General features: G+C 41.5%; 1 protein-coding gene across 4 annotated transcripts in view; it reads left to right on the forward strand.

The window, feature by feature from the left end:
* Window positions 1-21,283, forward strand: part of ZNF521 (zinc finger protein 521) — a 520,341-nt gene that overhangs the window by 446,396 nt on the left and 52,662 nt on the right. For all 4 annotated transcript variants that reach the window (XM_075353338.1, XM_075353336.1, XM_075353335.1 and 1 more), the window contains one exon: window positions 11,170-11,285. In XM_075353338.1, the coding sequence (XP_075209453.1) occupies window positions 11,170-11,285 (116 nt within the window). The remainder of the gene's footprint in view (window positions 1-11,169; window positions 11,286-21,283) is intronic.

Below are 21,283 nucleotides of genomic sequence, written 5' to 3' on the forward strand. Positions count from 1 at the left end.
AATGCCTTCAATCCAATATGTCAATTCTTTAATACTGCAGAGGGCTAGAAATCCTTTGGTGAAATCGATTTTCCTATTGACAACACTCGTAATGCTCTAATAAGCTACTGAGGGGCTTATGGTGCAGGCTTTCGTGCAGCGCCGCTCTGATGTCTTATGTGTTTTTAAATGCTTTATTTTACAGTAAATATAATGAGAATTAGGATTTGATTTTTGCTGTTGTTATCTTGTTTACAGATGATGCTGATAACTTTTAAAACCTGCCTGTTTGCTCGCCAAAGCCCTTTCTTCCTTGGTTGCTGCTTCTCCATTTTTATAAATCTTTGTGTCTCCTTCCTCAAAATGATTTTTTTTTTCAGTTTTATTTAGTATTATTTATATTTTTATCCCAATTCAGGTATCCTATACATTCATCAGCATTAAAATTGCAACACCAAGGTGGATAAGTTGTGGAATATGGAAATCACAAGATCCATAGACATGTTAATGATATGCAAATGATGAAAAAAAATTCAAAATACCTCAATTTATTCAGTATCGTGTATGAGCGCCAAATTCCGAAATACACACGCTTACACGCCTTGACTGCTAACAATGAGGTTGTTGATGGTTGTCTGAGGAATGTTTTGTCACTCTGAATGCACTTGGGCACGCAAATCATCAAGGTCCGCTGCTGGTGGCTCCCTTTGCAGTTGCCTACCAATGATGTCCCAGATGTGCTCAATTGGAGATGTGTCTGGAGACTCTGCAGATCATGCAGGTTGTTCAGAGTAGTATGAGTAATATGCAGGCTGGCGTTGTCATAGTTAAAAACAGCTCAAGGATGCTTTGGAGAAATGGCAGTACCACTGATTCAACGATAGATCCATTTTGTACTGAAAGTGAGATTGGTCATTACATGTCAGGTCTAAGGTGTCAAATAGTGTATATAGAAACCATTAGGAGTCATTTGTACAACATTGGTCTACGAGCCAAACATCCATCTACAGGTGTTCCATTGCTCCTAAAGGCTATCGTGGTGCAGAGCAGGACCTTACAATGATTTGGTCATGGAGCCAGTGGTATGGCCATTTCTCCAAAGCATCCCATGAGCCATTTTTCAACATGACAATGCCAGGTCACATTTTGCTATTGCTACTGTGAGTAACCTACAAGCCTTAAACGTCCTACCATTCACGTCTTGTCTCCCATTGAGCGCAACTGGGACCCCAATGGTTGGCAGTTGAAAATTGAGCTGCCAGCAGCTGATCTTGATGATTTGTGTGCCAAAGTGAATTCAGTATGGCAGAACATTCCTCAAACAACCATGAATAACCTCATTGATAGCAGCCGCTGGGTGTAAGTGCAGAAATTTCTGCATGTGGGGTTTACACTCTATACTGAATAAATTGAGATGTTTAGAAAATTGGGTTTCTATTTTCATCATATGGATATTGGTAATACGTCCATCGATCTTGTGATTTCCATAATTCCATGACTATTCCTTCTTGGTTTGTGTATTTCAGTGTGAAAGAGCATGTGAAAAAATAATGGTGATAATTTAGATTAAAGGTTTATCTAGATGACCTAACAGTCATGTCAACAATTGCTGTAATTTAAATGTCTACTGTCATTTTAACAAACTATGCATAGATCAATTGTATCAGTGAACATAAAAAAACTTTTTTAATATACAGTATTTTATCAGTGAAATCTACTTCTTTCTCCACTTCTTCCTCTCCTCCTGCTTCCATTCACTCTGGAAAAAACCAGCTCAAGTGCATCTTGGTCAAAGCACGTCAAACTGACAGCATAGGTGACACCTCCTATTATACTCCTGTGGGGAGATGGGAAGAGGAGAAAGAGTAAGGAGCAGAGTGAGAAAGCAGGCAAAGCTAGAAACAGGCGGACTGTGCTGCAGTCCAGAAACAGGTTGACTGTGCTGCAGTCCAGAAACAGGCGGAGTGTGCTGCAGTCCAGAAACAGGCGGAGTGTGCTGCAGTCCAGAAACAGGCGGACTGTGCTGCAGTCCAGAAACAGGCGGACTGTGCTGCAGTCCAGAAACAGGCGGACTGTGCTGCAGTCCAGAAACAGGCGGACTGTGCTGCAGTCCAGAAACAGGCGGACTGTGCTGCAGTTTAGAAACAGGTGGACTGTGCTGCAGTTCAGAAACAGGCGAACTGTGCTGCAGTTCAGAAACAGGCAGACTGTGCTGCAGTTCAGAAACAGGCGGACTGTGATCCAGTTCAGAAACAGGCGGACTGTGCTGCAGTTCAGAAACAGGCGGACTGTGCTCCAGTTCAGAAACAGGCGGACTGTGCTGCAGTTCAGAAACAGGCGGACTGTGCTCCAGTTCAGAAACAGGTGAACTGTGCTGCAGTTCAGAAACAGGCAGATTGTGCTGAAGTTCAGAAACAGGTGAACTGTGCTGCAGTTCATTAACAGGTGGACTGTGTTGCAGTTCAGAAACAGGCGGATTGTGCTGCAGTTCAGAAACAGGCGAACTGTGCTGCAGTTCATTAACATGTGGACTGTGCTGCAGTTCAGAAACAGGCGGATTGTGCTCCAGTTCTGAAGCAGGCGGACTGTGCTGCAGTTCTGAAACAGGTGGACTGTGCTGCAGTTCAAAAACAGGTGGACTGTGCTGCAGTTCAGAAACAGGCGAACTGTGCTGCAGTTCAGAAACAGGCAGACTGTGCTGCAGTTCAGAAACAGGCAGACTGTGCTGCAGTTCAGAAACAGGCGAACTGTGCTGCAGTTGAGAAACAGGTAGACTGTGCTGCAGTTAATGAGGGATTTAGATTATCCCAGAAATGGATTCTCAGACACACTGCTCAGTACCACTACCTGTCAATGCTGCTGCTTGTATATATGTCATAAATAGAGAGAAAGAACAGAAATCCCTTTGTCTCTGTGCACTTTGTATACGAGACATCATAAAAGTTACTCTCCACCCACCAGCTCAGAGAGAACTAAAACTTAGAGATGAAGCCTACAAGAGGGTAACCTATTGAAAAATTGAATATTCAAGGTATATAATGGTCACATAATTCTTCATGTACACATATGACAGGTTTTTATGAAACGTTGCCTGAAATGACAAGTATGTTTTAAAGAGAGACAATGTAATTCTGGTTTAAAACATATTACTATAGAATTTTTATTTAATAGAGACCTTAATTTATTTGTGATATTTATTTAGTAATTGAAATAGAAAACTGCAATAAAGAAATGCTTTATTTCAGTTGTGGTTATGCCGCAGGGATATCAAAAATTTGCTGCAAAGTTTCTTACCAGAATACAGCTGATCAATGGTGGACACAACAATGGCAAACTTCATAACCAGTATATCAACACGAGATGCTTAGAGGGAAAAAGTATTTAAAAAGGTTTTCAACTCCTTTAGCTCAAAGACAAGTTCAATCAGTAACAGCAACAAGTGTCATTTGTACATTTAATATTTGTATTCATGTAAAACAAATGTATTTCTATTAAAGGAAACCTATCAATAGGTTTAGGTGTAACAACCTAATCGCATTGCTAGATAGGGTAGCTAGAGCAAAATTGAAAAATACATTCATGGTGGATTTCTATTCAGCACAGCTAATAATGATGTGGGGAAGGGATGAACAGATCTCAAACAAGTCCATTGGGTGGCGGCCAGCCAATGAATAATACAAAGGATTGAAGCACTATCTACAAATTGGCCCATTCTCTTGTAGCTTTATTCAAAGATATATCCAAAATTGATTTTTTTTCAGGAACAGGATATCCATTTGTGGTCAAGAAGGTATGTTTGAACTTTGCAGTGTTAATACATTTGATGAGCCTGAATATCCTAAGAAACAGATCTAAAACGCACCTCCTAACAGAATAAAGTGTGAACAGGTGCAAGCTGCTGTGACTACAATATATACAAACCAACGTATACAGCAACACTTTGCCATATAGAATATTTTTGTGGTCCTTAGTGCACAAATTGGCATATTCATATGTGCCCACCAGCCACAACAAGTAACTTTCTTTGATGAGACCCTAACCTTTTTTTTATCATACATCACTCTTCCAAGCCAAGAGCTACAAATTTAAAGGGAAGATAAAAACCAATACTATTTAAGGTCAGATGTATACAACCAATACATATGTCTTTGTTCTGTTATTTTTTCAGACAGCACACTGACTATTTTCATTGAACCATACTAACCTCCATAATAAAACAAATCTGTGTGTTTAATCCTTGACACTGTCCTGTACTCCTCTGTTTTTCAGAACACACTCATTAGGATATGTTCACAAGTGGCATTTTTTCAGCTTTTTTTTTCTGCACCCAAATCTTTCCCTCTTGGCCGGAGAAACGTTGCATTCAAAAAGCATAAATTTATTGTGTTTTACATTTTTTTTGAGGTTTTTTTTGTTGTTTTTTTTTCTCTTTTGGAGACATTTTCATGTGTGCTTTTGCCCGCACTATATGTTAAAAAAGTTAGTTAAAGTTGTCTATAAAGACAAGCGGGTATATACTACAAAAACGCAGCAAGTACACTTAAGGCCTCCTTCACACATCCGTGTCTCTGGTACGTATGGTGTCGATTTTCACACGTACCGGAGACACAGACTCACATAGACCCATTAAATCAATGGGCTTGGACACACATCTGTGTTTTCACACTGACCATGTGTCCGTGTGGAGCATATGCCTGTCCGTATGCTCCACACGACGACATGTCTATTTTCTACAGAAAGCCCGGGTATCACACGGACCACACACTAATGTGATCTGTGTGATATCAGTGTGTCACGTATCAGAGAAAACACAGGTGACATAAAAATAAAGAATTTTTATACTTACCTGTCTCCTGTGCTGCTGTCTCTGCCTCTGCTGTAACTTCCTGGGTTGCTCATTATGCTCATTGCATATTCACTGCACTCACCTTGAACTTGAAAGTAACAGCTCATACTCTCCGTGTGCTATCCGGATGTCACATGTAGAACACACACACACCCACACACACACACACACCCACACATACACATACGTACCTACACCTTAGACCGAGCAAAACGTTAGTGTGTTCCACAGATATGTGAAGGAGGCCTAAGACGCAGCACAAAGGTTATGCATCGTTTTGTTTTTGTGATTGTATTTAATAAGAGTAAAAATGCTATAAAAGAGCCGGAAAAATTGACATGCTACATTTTGGGTAAAACACAACAGGGCTCCAAATACATGCAGGGATAAGGAAAGCTGTGTGCATGAGATTTTAGAAACCTCTTGATTTTTCTGGTACTGTAAAACACTGCATATTTAAGGCATCATGTGTAAAATATGCTGCAAAAACGCGGCAAAAATGCCACGTGTGAACAAACCCTTAAGGTTTATGGAGAATATTGGCTGAAAAAAGGAAAACATACTTTTTATTTTAGTGTTTCATCCAATGGGTGAAATGCTCAGCCAATTACAGAGGCCATTACTAGTTACCTCCAAATGTATCATATAAAAAAAACCAAAAAGTGACTAACACCTCCTAACAGAGCGAAGCAAATGTGAACAGGTGCAAGCTATGTCACTGCAATAAATATATATGACTGCAACATATACATATCAAAAAGTGGAGCAGCACACTGTGTGCCAAGATTTATGCAAACACTGAATATATACATTTTATAAGTATTAGTAGTTTATTTTACTTCCATACATCTTGGCGCACACCATGTGTTACTACACTTTTTAAACCTGAAGCCTTGACAGAGTCCCCTTAAATACCAAAGGTACAGACTTCTAATGAGGGCTTAAAGGGTTATTCCCATCTCAAAGATCCTATCCCAATATGTAGCAGTTGTAGTAATAATAATAATAATAATAGCAAATCCCTCCAATTAGAAATGTAGTATAGTTCTCCTGATATAGCCATGTCTCTTACCTCATGTGCAGGGCATTGCAGCCTAGGTATTCATGGTTACATTCAGTTAGTTAGTTGCTTGTGGTTGAGACAAGGCTATATCAGGAAAATTATACTACATTTCTAATTGGAGGTATTTGCTCATTTTATTATTATACCTAGTACATACCAGGATTCCATCTTGGAGATGGGAATACCCCTTTAACCTAATTCAAACATTACATGAATAGGCCTAGGGTAGGGTAATAAAATCAAACACACTATACTCATTGCGTGGACTGGCACCTCTCCTCTTCATTTGCTGCTGTGTCCCCCACCAGTATGTTGTCCTCAAATTCCTTTGGGGGCCTCATATGACAGCTATCAATTGGCTGCAGCCTTCACATTTAGTTTATGGTATGCTAAATATGAAAACTAGAGTGGTGAAGTGACACCCCAACCATATGTTTGATGCCAACTGTTCAGTGGGTTACACAACTGTGAGTGCAGAGGAGCGGCATTGATCCAGGAGGAGAGTATAGCATTTTTTGGGCTCATTCAATAAAACTGTTAGCTGCACATCTGCTGATCACATTAGCAGGAATCATGCGGGCTCACGACGCAATCCCACATTAAAGGGACAGACACGGCCAAGGATGTATATATACGTCCTTGGTTATGAAGGGGTTAAAGTAGGAGAAAACTCCTGTAAGGTACAACTGTAGTGTGCCCTCACAGGTCATGTTGGAAATTTTGGTCACCCTACAGTTAAAGAACCACAGATTACAGACAACTGATCTAAGGAAATCCGTAAAATATAGTCCAAATTAGAGATCTAGGCAGTCTATTTGGCTGTTGTAGATTATGACCTTTGCCCAGCAGACCATATGACTCATGCAACATTTTACCATTTCTGAAAGGACACACAGGTCTCCTCCACTATGAACTGTCGGTGGTGTTAGCTGGTTAGGATCACATATCCTTTTAATTCTGTATTTTTTTTAGCATATACATATATATACAATATATATATATATATATGTGTATATATGTATATATATATATATATATATATATATATATATATATATATATTACATATACAGTTGAACCTTGGATTACAAGAATAATTGGTTCCGGGAGTGTGCTCTTAAACCAAGTTACTCTTATATCAAAGAATTTTCCCATAGGAAATAATTCAAACGCAGACAATTCGTTCCACAACCGAAAAATACTTACTGTATACAAACTTATTACAGTAATACAAAATAATGTACTGTATTCATATAAAATTATTACAGTGCACTAATACAAAATACTGTACAGAAAAATCATATAAAGCAAATTAAACTGCACTTTAGCTTACAATAGACTTGTTGGTGTGCGAGAGGTACAATACAAGCAATGTGCAGTACTGGTCAGCAGAAAGAAAGTACAATACTGTATCCACAAATGCAAATTGATAGAAATGCTATATAGTATATACTGTACTGTACAATGGTATACTGTATGCAGTAAACAGTACATATGGACAGAAAGTTTCCTCCAGAGTGAGTCAGAGTGGGGTGTAAGGACAGAACCGGACGTGTGCACAGTGGGAATTTGCTCTTATTGCAAATCATTGCTCTTAAACCAAGTTACAAATTTTTAAAAAGCTTTGCATGTCTTGCAAAACGCTCTCAAACCAAGTTACTCTTATTCCAAGGTTCCACTGCATATATATATATATATATATATATATATATATATATATATATATACGGTATATATATGTATCACACTCCTAAGCCAATATCCAGCACAGTCTATTCGAAGATTGAAAAAAAGTGTGATTGAGTTTAGAACTGTGTGTTGAACTCCAGCTCCACTTTTAGTTTATTGTTACTCAGGTTGAGTCTCCTCATAATAGAATAAGGAATTGTGTTCATTTCTTATGTGATCAGTGGTTCTAGTCTAATGAGGAAATGTGATTAAAATGTATGAGTCACCAAGAAATAGCCTAATTTTCTCTGTTATAATGTAAAAACTGGAGTCAGAGTCAAATGCCAGCATCCTTAATCAATTTTCTCCCAGCCTGTAACTATACATATTCTCTACACAAACTTTTTTTTTAGGTCACAGTGCACCAAGCATCCATCAGAAGTCAGTGCTGCCAACCCAAATTCTGCCTCTGGCATATACAATTTAATTATTAATAGCATGTCTCCCAGGTAAACTGTTACACATTCTTAGGGCCTTGTTTTGTAGTCATTAAAATTGAACATGTTTGTATTATTGAAACCCTTGCATTCTCCGTGTAAGCTTAGTTGATCTGAATGTATCCAAAGAGAACCCAGTGATTTCCCATTTTACTACCCCTGCCCTGGAGTATCTCTACAGGATATGTTTTTTTTAACTTTTTTTCTGTAATTGTTCTCATGTTTACTGATGTAGACATTTATTGGTGCCTTATACAGAGAATACAGACATGATCCTGAATTTTAAATGGACCTACCATAGTGATCAATGCAAAGAGAAAAAAGGGAATGTCTTTTAGGTATTGGTGCCCTTAAAGGGAACCTGTCAGCAGAAATGTCCCCTAAAACCTAACAGATTCCCCCTCTGCAGCTCCTGGGCTGCATTCTATAAAGGTCCCTGTTATGATTGTGCCCACTTTCTGACCGAAAAAAAGTGTTTATAAAGTTGTACCTTTTTGGCTTCTGATTCTGTAAATCCGTCACGGGGGCGGGCTGCCTGATGGCCGTTATTCTGCCCCCTGGTCCTGTATGCCGCCCCCATCGCTGATTTCAATACTTCTGGACGCCGCCCACTGCTCCAGCTATCCCCGCGCATGCCCAATGCCCATCTCTCGGGGATGAGCACTGTGCCCAGCGTCACGTGCACGCAGGGTTAAGATTATGGGCGGTGCTGTGATGTTTATTCCTAAGCAACCGCCCATAATCGCGGGACCGCGCTTTCGGTGTAGTCACTGCTCCGCGCTCCTCCCATCTATTTCCTGCCTCGGGGCAAGATGGGAAGGAGGCGAAGTGAGGTCAGCAGCAGCGCGCTTGCGCAGAAAGAAGCAGGCCGAGGGGGAAAGCGCGGTCCCGCGATTATGGGCGGTTGCTTAGGAATAAACATCACAGCACCGCCCATAATCTTAACCCTGCGTGCACGTCACCAGCGGTGACGCTGGGCACAGTGCTCATTCCCGAGAGATGGGCACTGGGCATGCGCGGGGATGGCTGGAGCAGTGGGCGGCGTCCAGAAGTATTGAAATCAGCGATGGGGGCGGCATACAGGACCAGGGGGCAGAATAACGGCCATCAGGCAACCCGCCCCCGTGACGGATTTACAGAATCAGAAGCCAAAAAGGTACAACTTTATAAACACTTTTTTTTCGGTCAGAAAGTGGGCACAATCATAACAGGGACCTTTCTAGAATGCAGCCCAGGAGCTGCAGAGGGGGAATCTGTTAGGTTTTAGGGGACATTTCTGCTGACAGGTTCCCTTTAACCTTGAAAGTCCATTTACAATAGCTTGTTTAGAGCGGCATTATGGACACTTCTGACTGAGCTCTTCATGAGGTTTCCTGACAAAATACTATAAGTTGGGGATGAATGTGGATAAATGCTAGCACACTATGGATTATTCTGAAAATTATAGAAGCCTTTTATCTTCTACTGCAGAAATATGTAGCTTCATTATCCCCAACCACCTTATCATGGTGGAAATGCAACTTTTCTAAGTCTCTGGGAACCCTTACATCCATTTTTAGCTCAAAACATTAGAGATTATGGCTGAAATATGTTAACTAGTTCTAAACATCTTTGAGATTTTTGCTATTCCCAGGAGAAAAGTGATGGCCCACTGGAAAAGTGATGGCCCACTGGAAAAGTGGGGACACTAGTGTTTAATGAATAAACTACGTTCTCATGAGTATAGGTCCTACAGAATTTCCATTTTCTTGGGTGAGAACAGCTAATAATGATAATTGATAAAATAAAGCAGTCGAACATCAAATTTGACTAAATGTGAAATAATCCTTTCTATGACTGCAGCAATCTCTAGTTTAACAGCATAAGTGTCTCATTCTGTAGCTATTATGCCATCTTGGGTTCTGGAAACCAAAAAATAAAAATTGTGAAATCGTTTTAATTTTACTGTTGACTTTTATTGAGGCCCATACATCATTATGGTCTAGTACGGCAATATGTTCCTCAGTCTAATGAGGCTGAAGAAGAAAAAGTTTGGTCAGCCCTGGTCTGTTTGTGTTAATCCTTTCCTCTTGGTTCTAGATATAATAAAATTAGTGGCAAAAGATGACCAACTTTGAAAAAAAGTAAAGCAGAAGCTAGTTTTATTTAAGGGAACCTGTCAGGTCCCTTATGTGTTCTAACCTAGTAGCAGTGTGATGTGTGGCCTAGTAACCCCTTCCTATCCATCCCTGTGTTGTAATATTGTGTAATATGAATGTATAAAAATGTTTTATTACTTATGTGTACCCTATGTAAATGAGCAGGGGCTCTAGCCCCATGGGCGTCGCATCGCCCTGTGGGCATTGGCATGTTTTACGTAGTATCACACCCCTGTGGGCATAATACCATGGATTTACATGAGCGACATTACCTTCAGCTCCTTGAGATCCTGCACCTGCGCACTTACCATTCCTGCAGCCTTGTTTGTCAGCCGGTGCTTGCTTCTCATCTTCAGACGCACACTGCGCATGACCGGAACACCAGGAGTCTTCTGAGCATTTGCAGTGCGCGTCTGAAGACGAGAAGCAAGAACCCGGATAACAAGGCTGCGGCGCACGCGCGGGATCTCATGGAGTGACGGACGTCGCTCATGTAAATCCATGGTATCACGCCCACAGGGGCGTGATACCACGGAAAACATGCAAACACCCACAGGGTGATGTGACGCCCAGGGGGCTAGAGCCACTGCTCATTTACATAGGGTACACATACTATAAGTAATAAAACATTTTTATACATGCACATTACACACTATTACAACACAGGGATGAGTAGGAAGGGGTTACTAGGCCACACATCACACTGCTACTAGGTTAGAATACATAAGGGACCTGAAGGGTTCCCTTTAAATTCTTGCACCATTCTTTTTTGGTCTCAGAAACCAATATGAAAGGTAACAAAGGCCGTGCGTATATCCTTTCATTTTGTATTACTACCATGTTTATGAATCTCACAAGAGCAACAGATCCAAAATTATTTTAAATGTTAAATGAGAATGATTTATGGTTCAACCAGTAATTGAAATTACACCAAATTATCAAGTATATACTATATCAATGGATATTTCTCTTTTCTAGTATTCGTCCAAGCAAACAAGCTGCAACAGCATATTTTTTCGGCTCATGGACAAGAGGACAAGATCTATGACTGCACACAATGCCCACAGAAATTCTTTTTTCAGACTGAGCTGCAGGTAATGTGTTTGTTGTACTGAGATACTATTTATATTCTCTCTGTTCTTACTATCAGTATTCAAAGCTGTAATCACTACCTGGAATAGAACAATGTCTACAGTTTTAGGTCACTGTAAAAATCTTTTGTTGGGATGAGGAGGAAATCTACAAGGATTGTTAATGCTTAAAAGGGTGGTGGACAGCTTTATTTTAATCTTAAAATAAATGAAAAATATTTACCCAATTACCGGGTACCCGGTGCTCCTTGGTACTCTTGTCATTTGACCTTTCAGTTGTCTTGTTTTCTTTTATGTCGGGGATTGTCATGTGGCTGTTGCAGCTAATCAGTGATTGACTGCAGCGGTCAGTACCACCTGAGCCAGTAGAGAGATCCTATTCAGCCCCGTACTGACAGGGTGGGCAGCTGGAGTCTCCTTTGACACAGGACAGGAGGACTATCTAATCATCTTTTTCAACTCCTCAAAGGGATCTGTTTGCAGAACACTAAAAACTAGAAGGTGACCTGGAATTGGTGAATTTTCAGTGTGGTAACATTCCCTGATGAACCCCAAATAAAGTGGGGGAAACGCGTCGGGATTCTTCTGGGAGTTTACTCTCCAGCAAGATAAGTTTACCTAACTGGGACTTAATTAAGTACGGGTCCATGAATAATTTGTTGGTTTATTGCACTGAGTAGCAGTTCTTAATAACTACTTGTAGAACCCTTCCCCTTTTTTTCATTTAACTCTGAAGGAGAATATGTGTATAAACATTCCGATTGGGAATTGTTTTTATGACCAACAGTAACACCTAATATGAATTAGTGTACTGACTATGCACATTGTGTGACTGAACCACTCTGACTTCAGCACTAATTTACACCCCCTTGGGCTTTGGGTCAATTAATGGCACACAGTCAGGTATAGGGATTACTAGGGATAGCCGACGCTGAGCGGGGGCACCCAAAACCTTAGGGTGTATTAACCTCTGCGGCCAGGAAGTAGCGAGACTAGGGATTTGCAGCCTGGCCCTCACCTTGATCTTTCATTGTTATCCCTGAAACCATTAAGCAAAATCACCTCGGGTTATCCCTCACCTTTTTGAATAATATCCCCATCAGAGGTTATCCAGCACTGCATGACCTGTTGTGTGCTCACTGACCGATATAGCTATATATGATAGTTTGAGATATGGCTTGAATCAACCAATTTTAACGTTTATAAATAAAAATTGTTTTTAGAGAAATTAGTTTTTTGGTCTATTAGCCAGTAGAGAGAGCTAAGAGCTTGTCTCTTCCAACTTGGACAGCACATGACTACTGCAGACTATTAATGGCTGCTAATAGCTTGTAGTTGTCAGCTGACGCCCCCTGCCTAAGGAAGAGAGAAGATTGGTAATTGATATTAGGTGAATACATCTTCTCTCTTAATATATGACCAACATGGGCCCATTATTAAAGAAAAAAGTAGTTTACAACCCATGTAAAGAGATACCCTAGGATTTCAAATTGATTGGCTTATAATTAGCAAACGTACCTTTCATTATTTGAAACAAAAGGCAGCACAGTCAATTTTTCATTGTTGTACCTGGCACATTAAAGTTGTTTTCTCAAGATCAGTCTTCAGGAGTGCATTGGTTCCCTGCCTTTGGCTTCCTATTTGCTGTTGTTGGAGCGCTCCTGATGATTGCCAGTTCAGGCCAGTGGTACAGCTGAGCCACTGGTGCGAACTGTGCAATCTCCGATGCTGCTTGGAGAGGCCACTTTGTGGAGGAGCGCAGGGGCACTGAAGCTAACCAGGTCCAACTTCAGAACAGTGTTTGCAAGCTCTACAGTATATCAGAGTTTTCGAGCACTGTGCTCCTGGTCAAGGAGACTAACCACCACTGATGGGCTGCAGAAGAGGCCAATCACCTAGGCAATGACTAGTCAATTATCAAGTTTGATGTTCATGAGACTACTAGGGATATTTAATAAGAAAAAGATTACAAGGTTCCTTGATTTAACAAGATGTTTACAATTTCAACCATTTAACATATGGATACAACCTCACACAATTATATGTGCCAAGTAATTCAGCCCAGCCCATTCTGATACAGGACTAGTTTGTATATGGATATAATTGTGTCATGTACTGCAGTGGAAAGCCCACTCTAGTGAGCCTTGTACTCCTGGTCACAAAAGTCATGGACGCCAGATCCCCATAATTCCGAAAAAGAAATATGGTAATAACAGATAATCTAGCTATAATAAATATAGACAACAGAGAGAGGTGTTTGGTACGTCAGCCCTCCATGTATAGCAAATACTACCCCAGTAGAATACTGTAGAAACGTTGCCAGCTTCCCAGAGTTATGTGGGGTCTCTTACGAACAATCAAAAATTAAAATGTGTTATCAATATGGCTTTTCCCCAATTTTTGGCTTGGTATAGATAATGCAGTGTGTGATAGTTAATGTAATATATATATTGTGGTACCAAGTTGGATGTATTTATGAGCGGTGAACATCCAAAGCTATAATAAAGAATGCTACACTTGTAAAATCTAACATTATTTTTACTGTAATATTTCTAGGATTTGTCTAAGGCAGTATTAGAGGCTCTGCCACTTTAAAACCTGAAATAATAGGCTAATTCCTGTTTAAGTTCAATTGTAGTCAGTGGGGTTCCTTCTTAGTAAGTCTGGGATATTCGCAGACATGGCATCAGAAGCTGCAATTTCTTTACTGTTCCATTTCACCTTGCCTTTCTATTTAATTTGTCTTCCATTCATCCCAGCTGATACAAAGTACATTATACACTTTTCTACTGTGAGTTTATTATGGTCCGGAGGTAATTTCAGGTTATCAGTGAGACAGAACTTTGTGAACACGGCTCTATGATGAGTAGAAGTGATGGCTTTATAGCCAGTCTCCGTGTTTTGTGGAGGATTCGATCAGCCAATGTGTCAAAATCTGTAATAAACCGTTATTTTTCCCTCTATTTTTCCTGCAGGGTCTAAGCTATAATAAAAACTACTGTAGTTCAGTGTGTCGTTTCATTTTTTATTTGCTTTCTGCTATTTTGTTACCCCGTATAACTTAGTGGAATTTTAGGATGTTGCTGTTTCTGTAACGGTACATTGGGCTCAGCTTGTATACACACACACAGACATGTATGTACATTACATTATACAGCAATCAATACGGGTATATCATCTCTCAGAAGATCCCATTTCCTATAGCCCTGTATCATGGCTGTGTATGGTAGAAGTTTAAGTAATGCTGGGATATCACATTGTAGGCAGTTGACGGCTAAAATAAAATAGATTTTTCTGAGTTGTCATTTTTTATTGTTACTTTTCTTGTAGATCCAGTATCACATTCATCTTTTCTATAGGAGTGCATATAATTCTGAAAAAGGGCGAGAATCATGAATATCAAGTTACTTGTGTATAACTACCGTAATTGCATTTTTTTCCATTTAGTAAATGTTTTATGCAAGTAGTTGTATAGTCGAAGAGCACCTGTCAAGAGTCCATTTTTTTCTCTTAGTGGTGCTTTGCACACTACGACATCGCAGGTGCGATGTCGGTGAGGTCAAATCGAAAGTGACGCACATCCGGTGTCGCTGTTGACATCGCAGTATGTGAATCCTTTTACATACGATTAACGAGCGCAAAAGCGTCGTTATCTTATGATCGGTGTAGGGTCCGACATTTCCATAATTTCGCTGCAGTGACGGTACGATGTTGTTCCTCGTTCCAGCAGGCAGCACACATTGCTGTGTGTGAAGCCGCTGGAGCGAGGGACATCACCTTACCTGCGTCCACCAGCTATGCGGAAGGAAGGAGGTGGGCGGGATGTTTACGTCCCGCTTATCTCCGCCCCTCCGCTCCTATTGGCCACCTGCCGTGTGACGTCGCTGTGACGCTGTACGACCTGCCCCCTTAGGAAGGAGGCGGTTCGCCGGCCAGAGCGACGTCGCAGGGCAGGTAAGTGCATGTGAAGCTGCCGTAGCGATAATGTTCGCTACGGCAGCAATCACACGATATCGCTGCTGCGACGGGGGTGGGCTCTATTGCGCTCGGCATCGCAGCATCGTCTTGCGATGTCGTAGTGTGCAAAGTACCTCTTATTTTATTCTCACTGTTCCTCTCATTATCCTGTTTTGTTTGATCTTTTTTTAAATCCGTCATATAGTTGCATAGTTATTGGCCTTCTTATTGACTGCTAATGTTTAGGGCTGTGTGCTGACCGGTTTAAAATGCATCCGGGTGGGATGTGCACTCTCTCAGATTCACTTTGTCCTCCCACAATAATTTTCAGCAGCAGTTGAAAGCTCAGGATGGAGCTGAAAAGTTCAAGAGGTGAATAAATCATTAACAGAATGGATTGACTATATTCGAGTGCAATATTTTTTTTCTTCTTTCTTGGATTGCCTTCCACACCCACCGAAATTTGTTGGGGTAGAGCGTCGATCACCTGTTGGATTTTACAACATTAAGGAGCACCTATGAGTTGTGCCTAAATTTCATGACTCTTCAAAGCTTTTACTCTTGAATTCTGAAAATAAAGCATTGGTCACTCAGGCCCCTTGTGATAAATGGCTGCTGCATACCACAACTCCACTCTTCTTTTAGACTTCTTTTTACTGTTACACTGTATAACCCCATTTCATCATAGCTGTTGCACCTTTTTTTTGTCTAGTTTTATGTCACGGGTGTGTCATGGGCGACAGACAGTCATGTGGTTTCTAGCAATAGAAGGTCACAGCGCTTGTCTGCCAAAACGCTCCCTGACTTTTTATTGTTCCTGCTGTTGGTATTGATTGCATTAAGTAGCTTTCCTGCTGGGTTTCATCTCTTCCTTTTAAGAACCCAGCTGAGCCCTCCTTCCATCCAGATGCTGAATATCAGTATTCTCTTAGTGCTTAAATATTCCCTTCTTCCCTGGACTGGTTCTGGTGATATTATTCAGTTCATTCTAGTTCTGGTTGCAAGCAGGTGGCTTGTACTCATTGGTGGTATCATTGCTGAAACTTTGCTGAACTTCTACCTGAGTCATTTGTGGATAAATACTTAATTCTTTTCCCCTTGTATGCCCTACTTGTGTCTTCTTTAGCATTTAGTGGGGTTGACCAAGAGCTCATCCCACCCGTTCCCTATTAAGGGCCCAGCACAAGGGATACCTAGGGTCAGGTATACGGCTCAGCGCATAGGTGCGGAACCTATCTAGGGTGGTGAGGGACCCCAGGGACCAGTGGTAGGTTTGCTCAGGCATCACCATCTCCCCCTTCCCTAGACACAGGTTTTCTCTTCCTTTTTGCCGTTCGCTCGGTACTTTTTTGTACCTACAGTAAGATTTTATGTGTTTCGCACCTTTTTTGTTTCTTCCCAATTCCTTTTCTTTTTTTTAAGTCTGTTTCATATGTGCTCACCTGATATTTCTTTCCGCTTTGTAGGAGGAGTCTTGCAATTTCTTTTTTGCCTGATTCATCAACTGCAACATTTTTAAACATCACAAAATTTAGAGCAACTCCACTCTAGTCCTCCACTAGAGTGATTTTCTTGCATTCAACCCAGACGCATCTGTTTTGCTACATTTTGAAAAAGTTGTGACTTTTTGCATAAAAAGTTACAAAGAATAAGTGGTAAAAAAGTAAATTTTTCACTTTGCGCCAAATTCATGGTCCACATGCGCCATTTTGATGAATTTGGTGTAATAAACATCAGGGAATACTTCAAAACAAAACATGAAATGTGTTCTTTTAAAACACAAGGAATTTATGAATCAGGGACCATTTTTTGTAGACTGTGGAGGTTTCTGCACATTGACAGCCTCCAGGCAAAAAATGTAAAACTGAAAAATGCTGGTGGATGAGGAAAATGACAATTTTTCTTAACATACTTTAGTTTTATGTACTCAGGTACTTCTGAATTATGCAAAAACAATTAAAGTAAAGGAAGACTTTACTGATGCTTAAAGGGGCTGTCCAAATCCACAAGTCTACAGTCACTTTGTGCATTGTGAGGAATTGTGGGTATCAGTCCTGGGAACAGCGGTCACGTGGCCACAAGTATATTAGAATTCACAAGTCTGTAGTCACTCTGTGCGCTGTGAGGATTTGCGGGATATCAATCAAGGAAACGGTGGTCATGTGGCCACGAGTATGTTAGAACTCACAAGTCTGCAGAAACTCTGTGCACTGTGAGGATTTGTGGGATATCAGTCAAGGGAACGGTGGTCACGTGGCTGCGAGTATGTTAGGGTTCACAAGTCTGCAGACACTCTGTACACTGTGAGCATTTGAAGGCATCAGTCCATGTAATGGTGATCACGTGGCTGAAAGTATGTTAGGATTCACAAGTCTGCAGACACTCTGTGCACTGTGAGGATTTGTGGGATATAAGTCAAGGGAACGGTGGTCACGTGGCTGCAAGTATGTTAGGATTCACAAGTCTGCAGACACTTTGTACACTGTGAGTATTTGCAGGCATTCAGTCCTCGTAATGGTGGTCACGTGGCTGTGAGTATGTTAGAATTCACAAGTCTGCAGTCACTTTACACTCTGTGAGGATTTGCGGGTATTAGTTTTGACAACGGCAGTCATGTGGCCGTGAGTATGTTAGGATTTCCCAGTCTGCAGTCACCTTACGCTCTGGGAGGATTCGCGGGTATCAGTTTTGGGAACGATGGTCACGTGGCTGTGAGTATATTAGGATTCACAAGTCTACAGTCACATAGAATGACAGGACTCCAGATTTTTGGATTTAGACTGAACAACCTAAGCAGAATACACTAGGCTCAGTTCACATTTGTAGTGAGGTGTACATTTGTAACAGACATACCGGTAGTACCAAATCTGTCATACAACTGATAACACTGCCCAATGAACCCCAGTGACTTATATTGGACTCCCCTAGTTTTACGTAGTTTTGACAGAGCTGCAAGTGTGCTTTTACCTCTGATGCAGATATCAACTCAGCCTTTCTAGTACTGTACTACTGAAATATTGAAAAGCTCTAACAAACCTTAGAGAAAAAACTGTGACGCCCTGAAAATTAGACACTTGCCATTTCAATGCAGCTGCTTTACGACTACCTCGGGACCGCCGCAGATGCTAATCCCCCATTGCCCCCACAGTACATAGATTTGTGCCTGGCTTGTTTGAACACCACAAATCCTGCTTTCCCTTCAGCACATTGTGCCATTGGACACACAGATTGAGAATGGCACACGGCACAGAACAACAAGAACATTTTTATTAGTTCAAACGAAAATATTTAATTTGAGCGGTAACCAGATGTAGCCGCACATTTGATAATTTGGACATCTGAATGAATCTGTCGACTGCTGCGTGTCTTGAGAAATATTGATTGTCCTCTCTTGATTGAGTTTGTTCAATCAGGCAGCACTAGTCTCAACCTGAACATACAAGGAATTCACAGAGCTATCTTTTATTGGAGTATTCGCAGCTCGGCACAGCATGTAACATCCTTTCTGCCCTGAAGCTACACCTAGTAGGGCTCCAGAGTTTAGGAGGAAGCAAGCCAGAAAGAGAAGGAGAACGCTGAGTTCCCTCTAAAAGGCTGAAATGTAGCAGGGAAGATGAATTGTGCTTAAAAGCAATGCTTGCGGTGTCGTCATTTAGAACAAGAAAATAAAGTGAAGGTCTTAAGCTTCCTCTGAATAGAAGGGGTGAAATAATCCTTTAAAACCATGTAATTTTAAACGGCTGCAAAGAAGCAAGCGGGCACCGCCATTACAGGCAGGAAGAATGGATTTTCATGGAGGACAGAACATTCATATTTCTTTGAAAACTATCTAGCCTTGAAATATCCATATTTTTGATGGTAACAACCCTGATTGGATAGCTGTCCCCTGACAAAGGGAATAGCATAGCTTCTAAATGAGCGTAGAAGACAATGTCCTTGTGTTCATATCTACAATGCACCATGGTTTGGGTTGTTTGATTTATTTGGTTGGTCCCTATAATAGAGTTATACAGTCAATTTGCCTTTATAGGGGTTGTGCCACAAACAAAATACATTTTAAGGCTTGACTCACACAAGCGTATGGCATTCGATGCGAGAGCATCGGATGCGATATGCTTATGTCCCCAGGCTCAGGCTCTGCTGCGAGCGTGAGCCGAGTGTCATGCGACTGTAACCCAATCTTACGATCAGGTCACAGCTGTGAAGCTGAGTGCGGGCGCTGCGGAGGAGTGGGAGGGGTTAATCCTCCCATCTCCTCCACTGTTAGCCTGTGCGTATATCGCACTGCACTGGGATAACATCCGAGTGCAGTCCGATGTATCTCTCGCATCCATTCACTTGAATGGGTGCGAGAGATACGGTGGTAGCAGAAAAACGCAGCATGCTGCCGCTTTTCTCGCATCCAGAATCTGTATGCGAGAAAAGCTGACCAACAGCTCGCACTCATAGAGTAACATTGGTCCGAGTGAAATGCGAGAATTTCTCGTATTGCTCTCGTCCGTATTTGTCGGTCGTGTGAGCGTGCCCTAATCAGTAGAAATTGGAATAATCATAAATTCCATAATTCAATGTGTTAAAGAAAAATGTTCCTTTGCTGAGATAATGGTTATATATATGTCCCTGCTATGTATTGTGTAATGGCCATGTCTGACCGTACAGGGATGTGGTCTGATCACACCACAGCTCCTGGGCCGGGGAGGAAACATAAGAGTATGCAGACAGGCCAGTATGGGATCACAACTGATTCTTTCTGTGGGGTAAGATTTGTGAAATGTTTTACATTACAGAAAGCAGCAGGTGTCCTGGTGTATACGTGTATACTCTTTTGTTTCCTCCCCAGCCCAGGAACTGTGGTATGATCAGACCATGTCCTTGTACGGCCATTACACAGTACATATCAGGGACACATTTATAAAATTATCTCAGCTCAGGAACATTGTTTTTAATGCATCCAATTGTGGAAATTATGATTATTCCAATTTCTATTGATTAAAATGTACTTTGTTCATGGTGAGTTAGATGACTGACCTGTTGGAGGACTTTCCACAACTGTCCTATTCATCTGACTATGGGGCGCTTTACACGGTGCGACATCGCTAGCATTTGCTGGCGATGTCGAGCGCGATAGCACCTGCCCCCATTGTACAGCCGATATGTGGTGATTGCTGCCGTAGCGAACATTATCGCTACAGCAGTGTCACATGCACATACCTGTTCAACAACGTATCTGTGACTGCCGAACAATTCCTCCCTCAAGGGGGAGGTGCGTTCCGCGTCACCGCGACGTCACCACGACGTCACTAAGCGGCCGGTCAATAGAAGCAGAGGGGCAGAGATGAGCGGGACGTAACATCCCGCCCACCTCCTTCCTTCCACATTGCCGGCGGACGCAGGTAAGGTGAGGTTCCTTGTTCCTGTGGTGTCATACATAGCGATGTGTGCTGCCGCAGGAACGACGAACAACATCGTACCTGCAGCTGCAACGATAATTGGGAATGGACCCCCATGTCACTGATTAGTGATTTTGAACGTTTTTACAACGATTCAAAATCGCTCATAGGTATCACACGCAATGACATCGCTAACGCGGCCGGATGTGCGTCACAAATTCCGTGACCCCAACGGCATCGCTTTAGCGATGTCATAGCGTGTAAAGCAGCCCTATGACTTGCAAAAAACAATTCAATAAAAAATGTCACTTCTTTGTTTGTTTTTGTAGTTATAGCCTTGAATTATCTGAAACTATTTTATGTTGCTAAAGGGCTGATCCCCATATAATAACTTATCCGTGATCCAATGGATAAAAGATAACTTGCTGATCGCTGGTGGTCTGGAAATGGAAATATGAAATCTTGGGACTAGGTGCTGTGTCTTAAATGGAGCAAAGGTGCGCATGCTTGACCTCAGCTCCATTTTTCATAAATGGGACTGCCAGAATTACCTATAGGAGTGCATGCTCGACTACTGCACCACTCATAGTTTATGCGACTGCTGAATACAGCCAATCATAGTGCTCAGCTGTTTCCAGCATTCCCAAAGACAAT

This window comes from Anomaloglossus baeobatrachus, chromosome 6 (assembly GCF_048569485.1).
Source record: "Anomaloglossus baeobatrachus isolate aAnoBae1 chromosome 6, aAnoBae1.hap1, whole genome shotgun sequence".
Classification (NCBI taxonomy): domain Eukaryota; kingdom Metazoa; phylum Chordata; class Amphibia; order Anura; family Aromobatidae; genus Anomaloglossus; species Anomaloglossus baeobatrachus.